Source organism: Schistosoma mansoni, chromosome 1 (genome assembly GCF_000237925.1).
Source record: "Schistosoma mansoni strain Puerto Rico chromosome 1, complete genome".
NCBI classification, from domain to species: Eukaryota; Metazoa; Platyhelminthes; class Trematoda; order Strigeidida; family Schistosomatidae; genus Schistosoma; species Schistosoma mansoni.
The window spans coordinates 15,365,389-15,376,916 of NC_031495.1; the positions used below are offsets into that span (position 1 = coordinate 15,365,389).

Below are 11,528 nucleotides of genomic sequence, written 5' to 3' on the forward strand. Positions count from 1 at the left end.
ACTTGCTGTTGTTTACTTATATCTTCCCATCAGGACTCAGTAGTTGAGTGGATAACGCGATGGCGTTTGAAGCGCAAGGTACTGGGTTTGAGTCCCAGAGTGAACATCAACTCTAAGATGCAGGTACATCCAGTTGGTGAGTCCAAAATAGGACGAATTGCGCGTCCTGGATTCCACTGCTAGCCACTATCCATCTTTGCCTATAAAGCTTGTGACTTCAGGCAATATCGAGGCAGTCCGTACAGGATGCATATATGCCAACAAGAGACTGATCAATTGCAGTCCTAAATAACGATAGGAAGATGTAAGTAAACAACACCACGTGAATTAACAGACTCATTTGTGACAGTTTCTAAACTCATTACTCACAGTTGTTATTAAATTATCATATATAACCGGGTTGTTGTGATCTCTGAAATTCATTATCTAAACCTTGATAACTGAGTATTTCTTCAGGTGTCTATAAAATGTGTCTATCATCTTCTTATAGGTAACGTTACATTGGTTAGAAAACAAAAATTAGGAAAGACAAGATGGTTATATTCCTTTATTATTTTGAATTTTTTAATTTTTATAAAAGATTCACCTTGATTGTACGTTGTAATGCATATCATATGAAGAGATAGTTTATACGTAACTAATTTTGACTGTTAATTTGTATTTCTTTTGGTATTTTTCTTTTTTTGTAGACAATTAGACATTAGAATAATGCTGTGTGTCAGTAATGCTAACCAAATTCAATTACATAATCATATTAGTATTATCTAAAGGGGGTTTTGTGAATGAAACGGCCGTCCAGAGCTTCCAGGATTTCCATGGTGGTCTAGCTTCAATTGACTCATGATTTCAACCAAAGATATATTAGTATTAGTCTATAGTACTGAAATGTTCAATTTCATTACTTAAACATGACTTTGGAATTATCTTTAATTTTTAATAACAAAAGTTATATCTTGTTTTTCAAGGTAAAAAAGGTCATGTAAATGTCAAAAAGGCTTCCAAATGTATTTACGTGTAGAAATAACAATCCCAGTTCAAACACCAAATATTTATGTGTTCTTTCTTTAACTTTACATGGAAAGTACGAATTATTTTTACAGTATAACCTTCACCTGGACTAACGTTTTTACAAATATTACACAACACATATTTACAATTTTCATCGTTATCATGATTAATACACGTTCGGATGTCATTTATCTGTCCACTTCTGAATGGAAAATGGAATAACAGTTTTTCCACTCAAATCGCTATCTAGTTAAATGACTTAACAATAGAGACAAATCCGACTAGCTCATCATTTCCACATTGATTTCAACAAATATACTAATGCTTCTGTGCAGTTGAATAACAATTCTTGTTTAGATTAGTCAGCCAGTCTTTATCAAAGTACAGACTGGTACAAATAAATGTTAGCTAGAATTTTCAAATCAAATCTTTACGATAAGATGAAATTAACATGTTGAATGGGAAAGGAGTCAAAGCAACCCAGTAACGATAATAATGAGAATATTTAAACATTTCGAATGCTTCGAGAAGAAAAGGCTTGTATAAAGGAATGTAGAACCAAGGATCTAGAATACGATGAAGAAAGAATATATCTGTGTCATTATGTCTGATCCTAATCCATGTCACTCAAAGTCTCCACCCATTGATTGTGGCTATCGCGTGGGCCTCAACCAGATACTGTATACCTACCAACATAGCTCAGACAGTCAATGATTTCATGAATTGTTACTATGTCATGGTTTTCTAGCCTCTAGTTTTCTCCCAATTTTCTCTTACTTTTAATTATGTGATCATCTATGGACTTTGTGTCATATGGAAAATTATTTCCTCCTTAAACTGATATCATATAAAGAGCATTGAAACCAAGAGACTACTAAACACCTGTTTCTTATTGGCTTGAGAATTTCCAGCAACTCACAATCATCATCATGTACTGCGTAAGGCTCAATGACTTTAAATATAACAATGAGAAACTTGTTCATTATTCAGTAGTACCTATGTCTCGTTAGTTAATGCCTACTTGTTATGATAACTTTCCCTATATTTAACACTAGTGAACTCATTTCTTTCATTGTTTATAAATGAAAAGAACAAATAAAAATAGTAAACTAAAGAATTTCAACTGAAAACTGTACCCAGACCGAAGCTATCTAAGCTTTATATATAATTTATTGGTAATGATAAAATATAGTTTCAACCATTATAATGTCTTATGATTGACTACTTCCAATTACCTAATAACTATGAAGAGAAATGAATGAATTTATCATAATTGATTGCAATCACAAAAGATAACTTATTAGTTTTATCATAGCATAACATTCGTTAGAAGATCCAGTTACAAAATTGTAAAGTTTGGATGTCTTACAAGTTTACTTGATTGCAGTTAGAAGATTATTTTTATCTTTAACAGTTTACAAAAGTCAATTAATCGAACTGTAAGCTTAATGGCACTTATACAACTACAACATTTTTCTAATGATCTAATTTATATCAATGAGTAATCTTATAAACAAAGATGGATAGTGGCTAGCAGTGGAATCCAGAACGTGCGTTTCATCCTATTTGGGACTTGTCAGCTGGATGTACCTGCATCTCAGAGTTGATGTTCACTCTGGGACTCGAACACAGTACCTTTCGCTTCAAACGCCATCGCGTTATCCACTCAACTACTGAGTCCTGATGGCCACTTGCTTGTGCGATGGGGTGAAGTTTAAATTCAATACTAATTGAACTTATTGAGTAATCTTTCAAAAAAGATAATTTCTTAACACTGCCTATACAAATACGGCATTTTTGTGAAAACTTTTATATTAAAACTATCCTAAACTCTATAAGTAAAGATGAATGGGAGCTAGCAATAGGATCCAGGACGTGCGTTTCGTTTTATTTAGGACTTGTCAGCTGGATATACCTGCATCTCAGAGTTAATGTTCATTCCGTGACTCTTTGCTTAGAATGCCTGTGACTTAAGGCAATATCGAAGCAATTCGAACAGGATGCACTTATGCCAATAAGAAACTGATCAATGGGAACATCCAAACAAACAATACAAACTGAATTATCTTAAACTCTATTAAGATTATCACAGACAACTTGTAAAAGGTTTAAATGTTCAAAGGACACTATACATGGAATAAACAAATGTTAAATAACTTTGACAAGTAATTTTGAGAAAAAAAATTGATTCATTAAAATGAAATATATTATGTGGAATACATATATAAATTATAGCCTGAGAGTGACCTAAGAATGGGATTAGTTTTTGTTGGCCTCACGCATTTATAAATTAATTATCTTTCTACAATTTATCCAACTCATCTTAACAATGTATAGTATTGACCTTGACCTAAATTCCTTTATCTTATCTTGTTCTATAACTAAATGAGTATAAATTTGATTGATTCATTTGGTAGTTAGCGTTATTCAAATTACGCTATGAATAAAATCGTTGTTATAAATAAATGAGAAATCGAAATAACAGTTATAACACCGATAATTATGATACGTGTTACCAATCACTATCATATTTTTTTGAATTGTTCTTTTTATTCAAAAAAAATATTTTTTTCGCATTTCCAGTAGGGACCGGAGTCAGACAAGGTTGTCTACTCTCCCCCTTCCTCTTTCTTCTAGTGATCGACTGGATTATGAAGACTTCGACTTTTGACGGGAATCATGGAATACAATGGACATCTCAGAATCAGTTAGATGATTTGGACTTCACAGATGAGCTAGCCCTCCTATCCCATACACACGAACAAATACAGACAAAGACAACAAATGTAGCAGCAGCCTCTGTATCAATAGGCCTCAACATACACAAAGGAAAAAGAAAGATTCTCGAATACAACGCGGAGAACACCAACCCAATCACACTTGATGGCGAAACTCTGGAAGAGGTGGAAACATTCACGTACCTGGAAAGCATCGTTGATCAACAACGAGGATCTGGTGCAGATGTAAAGGCGAGGATTGGAAAAGCACATACAACATTGTTACAATTGAAGAACGTATATAACTCACAATAACCCTCAACTAACTCTAAAGTGAGAATCTTTAATACGAACGTCAAGACAGTTTTACTGTTCGGAGCTGAAAGTTGGAGAACTACTACATTCATCGTCAAGAAGGTACAAGTATTTATAAACAGTTGTCTTCGCAAAATATTCAACATTCACTGGCCGGACACTATCAGCAACAGCGTTTTATGGGAGAGGACAAACCAGCTTCTAGCTGAAGAGGAAATTGGGAAAATACGTTGGAAGTGTATCGGACATACATTAAGGAAATCACCAATGTGCATTACAAGGCAAGCGCTAACTTGGAATGCTGAAGGGAAGCGGAAAAGAGGAAGGCCAAAGAACACATTACGCTGGGAAATAGAAGCAGATATGAAAAGGACGAATAACAACTGGAAGGAACTGGAATGGATTTCCCAGGACAGAGTTGGATGGAGAATGCTTGTTGGCGGTCTATGGTCCTCCATAAGGGGTAACAGGCCTAAGTAAGTAACCATATTTTTTATATTGGTTGAAGACAGAATGGTGAATGGCTTATAATGATAATCTATCAAAGCAGTATATAAGGAAATATCAGACGAATGGATAATATTATTGGTATTGTGGTGTAAGTTACTAAGATCCACATATATATAAGGATATATATATATATATATAAGGATGATCGGGCATTTAATGTGTTTCAGGAGAAGATCGATAACGAAAGAACGGGAAAGAAACGCGATTGGCATGAAAATGCATGAATATTAATAATTGGAGACGATGGACTGATATTCGCAGAAAGAACGTTCAAGATTGAAACAATAGATTGATAGTTTGCAAATTAATTATTTACAATATGGTTCTCATATTTTATTGAGATATTCTGTAATTTTGTGCCCAAATACATTTGATTATCCACACTCGTCTTCTTGTTCACCACAGTATATTAAGGGTTTTGGTTCCTTAGCTTAACTAAGAAATGTTATGTTTGTTGGCTGTTACCAAATATCAGCTCTTATCATTATGAACCTTCTTTCCACTTTTTTTCCTATCCTACATCTTAAATCCTAATTCTATGACAATTTATTTTCTATGAGATGTTACAATATAACTCCATGTTATTCACGGTACCTAGTTATAGTTCCAGGATTTCAAAAGAGATCATCCTCTTCCTTACTATCCTTGATGTTTTCTTAATTATAACAGTGTCAATGATTACTCACTTACCCAATGAATAATCTGATTTAGAATTCATGAATTGTTTGGGCTGATTATCGAACTGATTTTGATTTAGTTCATCTTGGTTAGTTCTTTGACTCTTAACATTTTGAAATTGGTGAAATCGATGTGTATGATCTTGCCCTATTGGACTGTTACTGGTACCAGTAGGATATCTATATAATTTCTCAGTCTCTCCTAGATCACTGGGAAATAATTTTTCAATTGGACACTGTTGTACTACTGCAGAATGTTGTTGTGGTTGATGATGATGGTGATGATGATGATATGATTTGCGTGCTGATTGACTATGAGAAAATGATGATGCAGATGAAGTATTATTGTCTGATAATTTTTTTGCATCCTCATTTGAATTATCTCTACTGTAAGTATCTTCATTTTGAGGGGTTCTAAACTGTGTTTCTGGTTTTAAACATTTATTCATTAAATTTTCATCGAAACTTTTTCTATACAACTGTTTTCTTTGATGTTTATGTTGGAGTTGTTGTTGCTGTTGTTGTCTGTCATAGAGATAATCATGCACAGCTGAACTATCAGACCCATGCTTTACTTCTAGCTCTGTTTTTGATGGATAAGTATCCATTTTTTGTATTCTCAATATTATTATATCATCATCTGGTGATTGTAAAAGTTGTATCGCCTCAGAAAGACTACATGATGAAAGATGAATACCATTCACAGCCAAAAGTATATCACCTGGATTGATGGAACCACTACGACTTGCAACACTACCAGGAATCACTTTACTAATTAATAAAGGTTGTCCAGCTGTTTTATTGATTGACGCTATTGATTTTTTTTAGGAAAAAGTAAAAAATAAATTATTAAGTAATAGAAAACAATAGTTCATTGTTTTTATTCGAGATCACAAAGTCAGACCACCGTGAAAACCTGGAAGCATTGAACGGCCGTCTCGTTCTAGTATGTAGTATGGGACCCGTCAGTAGCACGCATCCACGATTCCACACCTGGAGTTCAAATCGTGGACCTTCGGTCTTGCGCTCGAACACTTAACCCCTAGACCACAGAGCCGGCATCCGACGGTGTCATCTAAGTTGTCTGTTTTCTAACAAATGAAATGTTATTTCATTTATTAAGTGCTAAATGGCCATTGTACTTAAGAATAAAATTTTAGAGTTGTAAATGTTTAAACATTTAACTGTTGTAGTAGAACTAAATGTTATTCACTATTAATTCACGAATATTTTCAGTCTTCTCGTGAACATAGAAATTTGATCAACCCTAAACTTAGACTGATAGAAGCTATGTTGTATTGATTGCCGCCAAAACATTCAATGAAATGTGTCGAGTAGAGGAAAAGTACTTCACCATTACTTAGTACGAATTATCTTCACGAACATATTGTGTTTTATAGTATTAAAGTTGTGACTTCAAAGCTCTCAGTCGATAGTCTTTATTTTAGTGTTGAGAACTGTTACCCTTTTGCCTCTCTCAAACTCACGAGCCTGTTTGTTTATTTTTTTAAGATGAGAGAGAGATTGTTTATCGACACTAGAGTGATGACAGGTATTCAGTAATTCTCAATTTCTTTTGCACTATTGCTAATCATCATGAATTTATGAAGAATATGTAATGTGATAACACAAAACTAGTATTACTAGTTAAAATTCTTCAGTCAATGGACTTTTACTAAGATGTTTAAACAAAAGATAAGATTGTACTGGTTCTTATTCTAATCTAAATTTTAAAACTGGGATGCAGGCGAATTCAGTTGATTGATTCCAAATAATGATTAATTATGCATCCTGGATTCCAGTGCTCAACATAATCTATGTGTTTCATTAAACTTGTAAAATGATTATATTGAGGCAATTCGCTCAGGAAGTACTCATATACCAACAAAGACTGATCGGTTTGAACTCTTATTATTAATGATTTAGAACATAAAATAGTCACTTGAATCAAAGCAAAAATTAGTACCTATTCAAATGGAATATAATGTGACTAACGAAGAACTGTTTCAGCTCACCTTGAAGATTAATACCTAAGCTAACCGATCTTCTTAATAATTTGACATCAAAAATACCCGTTGCAGGAACCACTGAATCTGCTACAGTATATTGTATTAAAAGTGTTAATGATTGAACACGGAAGTATTTCTTTTCAAAATCAGCTGGTTCTAAATATCTTTGAATTAATTCATCAATAGTTCTGTTCAGTGTAGATTGACCATTAATACATATTACTCTATCACCTTCTTGAATAACACCAGATCTGTAAACACAATATAAAATCCAATTAATATAAACGTTTTTAGAAAACAATGATTCTTGTTTAAATACTTATTAACTGTAAAATATAATTAACATACCGATAAAATTAACAATCATAATTGAGCCGCTTTAATTGGATGCTCGGACGACTTTCAAATGAAATAATTTGTACTTAAATCGTAAACCTGAATATGAACAGTGACCCAATTCATCAAACAAACATGTTTCTGTCATTTAAATATTATTTGACGTCATTACATATCTAATTCAGTGCCAGCTTTGATTAACTTGTGAAATTGACAAAAGATCTCAGACCACTGCATGCTCAGTGGTCTATGGGTTGAGCGATCGTGCGCGAGACCAAAGGTTCTCGGTTTGAATCCTGCGTGCGGGATCGTGGTTGAGCACTGCTGAGGAGTCCCATACTAGGATGAAACGGTTTTCGATGGTGGTCTAGCTTTAATCGACTCATGAATTCAACTACTAAAACTACTACAATCTCCACAAAACCCCCATTCTGATCATAATTTAAAAAGTGGCATTGTAAGTCATTGCGTACTGACATAACATCATTATAAGAGTTGTGTATGCTAATTATATCTTTTGACATAAGTAGTGTGTAACATAAATCGGAAGTTGAATGCATGGCAGTAGAAGGGCCGAAGAGTCGAAGAAAACAGAAATGGAAATAGAAAGGAATTATAAATTGGAAGAATCATACAGAATATAAAGGACAATTGATGAATGATTTGCAAATGAAGTATTTAATGTGTGGTTCTCATATTTTACCAAGATATTCTGTAATTTTGTATTAAACATTACCAGTGGTTGTCCCCACTTGAATTTTCGTTCACTAAATAAGCTAATATCACTTTGCATAAGAAATTCATAGTTAATCAAAGATAAATATCGTTAAAAAAACACTTTAGTTTCTCACTTCACCAATAGAAAAAACGATCAAACTAATCTTAACTGATTCGAATTATTGGCTTTGTCTTCATGGGAATGAAATTAGGTAAGAGATAATAGTAAGTAATAGTAGCAAAATAGTTTATAATAACTATTATTTTGAGAATATGTAGTTAACTTCAGTAGAAGTCAGAAATGAATTTCTTCTTATCTGATGAAATTATCTATAACTTTGTTAGTTCAGGTTTTATTAAATCAATTTGTTTGTCTGTTTAGTTTCTTTCATAAATTATGAATGAATTGAGAAAAGGGAAACATTATTAAGCAAAGATGGATAGTGGTTAGCAGTGGAATCCAGGACGCGCGTTTCGTCCTATTTAGGACTCGTCAGCTGGCTGTAACTGCATCTTCGAGTTCCGGAGTAAACATCAATTGTAAGACAATACCGAGATAATATGAGCAGGATCCATATATGCCAAAGAGACTGATCAATTACAGTCCTAAACATGCATGAGAAGAAATTCTAGTTCACTTTCATAATAAAGCTTCTAGTCGCAATAATACAACAAATATGTATTTAACTAATTTATTAGAATAACACTAATTTTGCATCATCAGTTTGTAACAATATAAGACTCATATTATGTAGCGCACAGTCTGTTAGCTGCCTAGATCCACTAGATTAGTTGATAGTGCGTTGATACTTCTAAAGAAAGGTACTAGGTCCTAGTCTCATCGTGAATATCAACAATGAGATGCAGCTATATCATGCTGGTGAGCCCCATGTAGGATGATACACATATACTACATTCCATCTCCAAACCATATTCGATTTTAATAATTATATCAGTTGGTAGTTAGAAAATTTGTAAGATTATTCATTGGAAAATCAAATAATCAATGTTGGAAGATTTACAAATTAGTCAGTCTTAAGATACATTTAATTCGTTTACCTTAAAAGAAACCCTAGTGGATAATTAGATTAGTTTGACAGTTTAAACTGATTCAAACAATCAATAGTGATTAATAATAAATGAACACTTGACTGAAACTACTAGTTTCCTGTCAAATAACACTGGAAAGGAATCGGACAACAATGTTTGGAATGCTGAAATTTTCTGTTTTTCGTGCTTATAGTTGTATATTTGTGTGATTACATACGTTGTCCCAACTATATATACACTTAATGACGCAAATTTGGTTAATCTGCTTGAAAGCAGACTGTCAAGATATAATGTTGTCAATTTATTTACTGGACAATTTGTACACTATGAAAAAGTTACAAAACGATTAATAGAGTAGAACTGAGAACGAATCTTTGTGTGTGTGTGTGTGCCTCAAGAAGTCAAATAGAAGGGGATATATTTTTACCTGATAAATATAAATATATATATATATATTGATATTTCTGAATTTTGAACAGGTTTTAGTGTTTTTCTGTCGTTTTATCGTTAAAATATAGTAATTCATAGTAGGATATGTGAGGACTGTTATGGAGTAAATTTTCCCCTTAAGGACAAGAATAAATGGGTTGACTTTGCAAAATATATCAAAGAATTCAAAAGGAAGAAGACAGGTCATTTAAATAAGTCAATATGAAGTACTTGTTGTTTTTTTCCAATGATACTGTGTTGCTCTCTAACTACCTAGATACAATATAAACATCTGATTTGAAATGTGAACGATTATATCTCAATTCAATCGTCTAAATATAGTTCATATGAATTGAAACTAGGTTTCAAATTCAATCTTTGGTGAAGTTTGGAGTACACATTATCATACATTCCAGATAAGAACGAAACAACTGTTCAGTACTCCTTGATTTTTCCAATGGTTGTCTAACTAAAGTCAATCTATGTTATTCACTGAACATCGACCAATCTCTTCATGTTTTCAATACATTATTGATACATTAAAAAAAACTAACAACAATTCTAATTATCAGAAGGTGGTTTTGTGGAGATTTTAGTAATTCTATATAATTGAAATCATGAGTCAATTGAAGCTAGATCACCATGAAAAACCTGGAAGCACTGGATGGCCATTCGTTCCTATTGTGGGACTCCTCAGCAGTGCTCATCCATGATCCCGCCATGAGAGATTTGAACCCAGGACCTATCAGTCTCGCACGCGAGCGATTAACTTCTACAAACACTTAGCCAGCATTCAACCGTGTTAATTTCTAACTTCAACCAATCCACGAGGTTGAGCAGCCGTTCACTAATTGTCTTCAGTGAGTTGATATCTCACAACAGACCTGATTGAACTCTACTGGTCACTGCTTCTCACTAGAACTACAGGAGGAGGAGGAGTTACACAATAAGACGGAACGGCGGTCTAGTGTTTCTAGGTTTTCCATGGTGGTCTTACTTCAATCGACTCATGATTTCAACTTTATAACAATTCTAATTGTTATCATAACTTAAGGCCAGTAAATCCTAAAAAGATAAACGAATAATATACTTTATTTCTCCCCTTTTATTCATATGTTGTACTTAAATTAGTTTACAACAAACTATATTGAATCATAGATCAAATTAAAAACAATTAAAACAAATCAATAAAACATAATTTTTCTTTTCTCCCATCTATTAAGTAATAATCATAATTTATTTGATATAAGAAAAACAAAATAAACATTTTATCATGAAAATTAATTTTTTTCTTAATTAAACTCTTTTTTATTTATTTGTTGTTTGGCAATAAATATCTCCATGATGAAAATAATAAGCTGGATAAAGAAAAACCGAAATAAAAACCGAAAAAGAAAAAGAAAACCGATCGATGAAATAATAGAAATATTCGTATTTTGAAAAATTTTTCAATTTTTTTATAAAATTTAAATCAGAAAACTGATTGAATATTTTGAAAAATAGAGAAAATTTGCTGTAAAGAAAAGAAAAAACGATGATTATCACAAGGGGGGGGGTTGTGGAGATTTTAGTAATTTTATGTAGTTAAGATCATGAGTCAATTGAAACTAGACCACCGTGGAAAACCTGGAAGCACTGGACGGCCGTTTCGTCCTATTATGGGACTCCTCGGCAGTGCGCATCCACGATCCCGCCTCGCGAGATTGGAGACTAGGAACTGGCTCCTTGAGGTAATTCCTGGAGTTCTAGTGAGAAGTCGG

At 33.1% G+C, this 11,528-nt stretch overlaps 1 protein-coding gene across 1 annotated transcript in view; it reads right to left on the reverse strand.

Annotated features, from left to right (window-relative positions):
• Positions 1-11,528, reverse strand: part of Smp_141070 (hypothetical protein) — a gene marked incomplete at both ends in the record, with an annotated part of 118,507 nt that overhangs the window by 30,890 nt on the left and 76,089 nt on the right. Inside the window, 2 exons of the mRNA XM_018793410.1 lie at positions 5,541-6,038; positions 7,243-7,487. Coding sequence (XP_018647925.1) covers positions 5,541-6,038; positions 7,243-7,487 — 743 coding nt within the window. The remainder of the gene's footprint in view (positions 1-5,540; positions 6,039-7,242; positions 7,488-11,528) is intronic.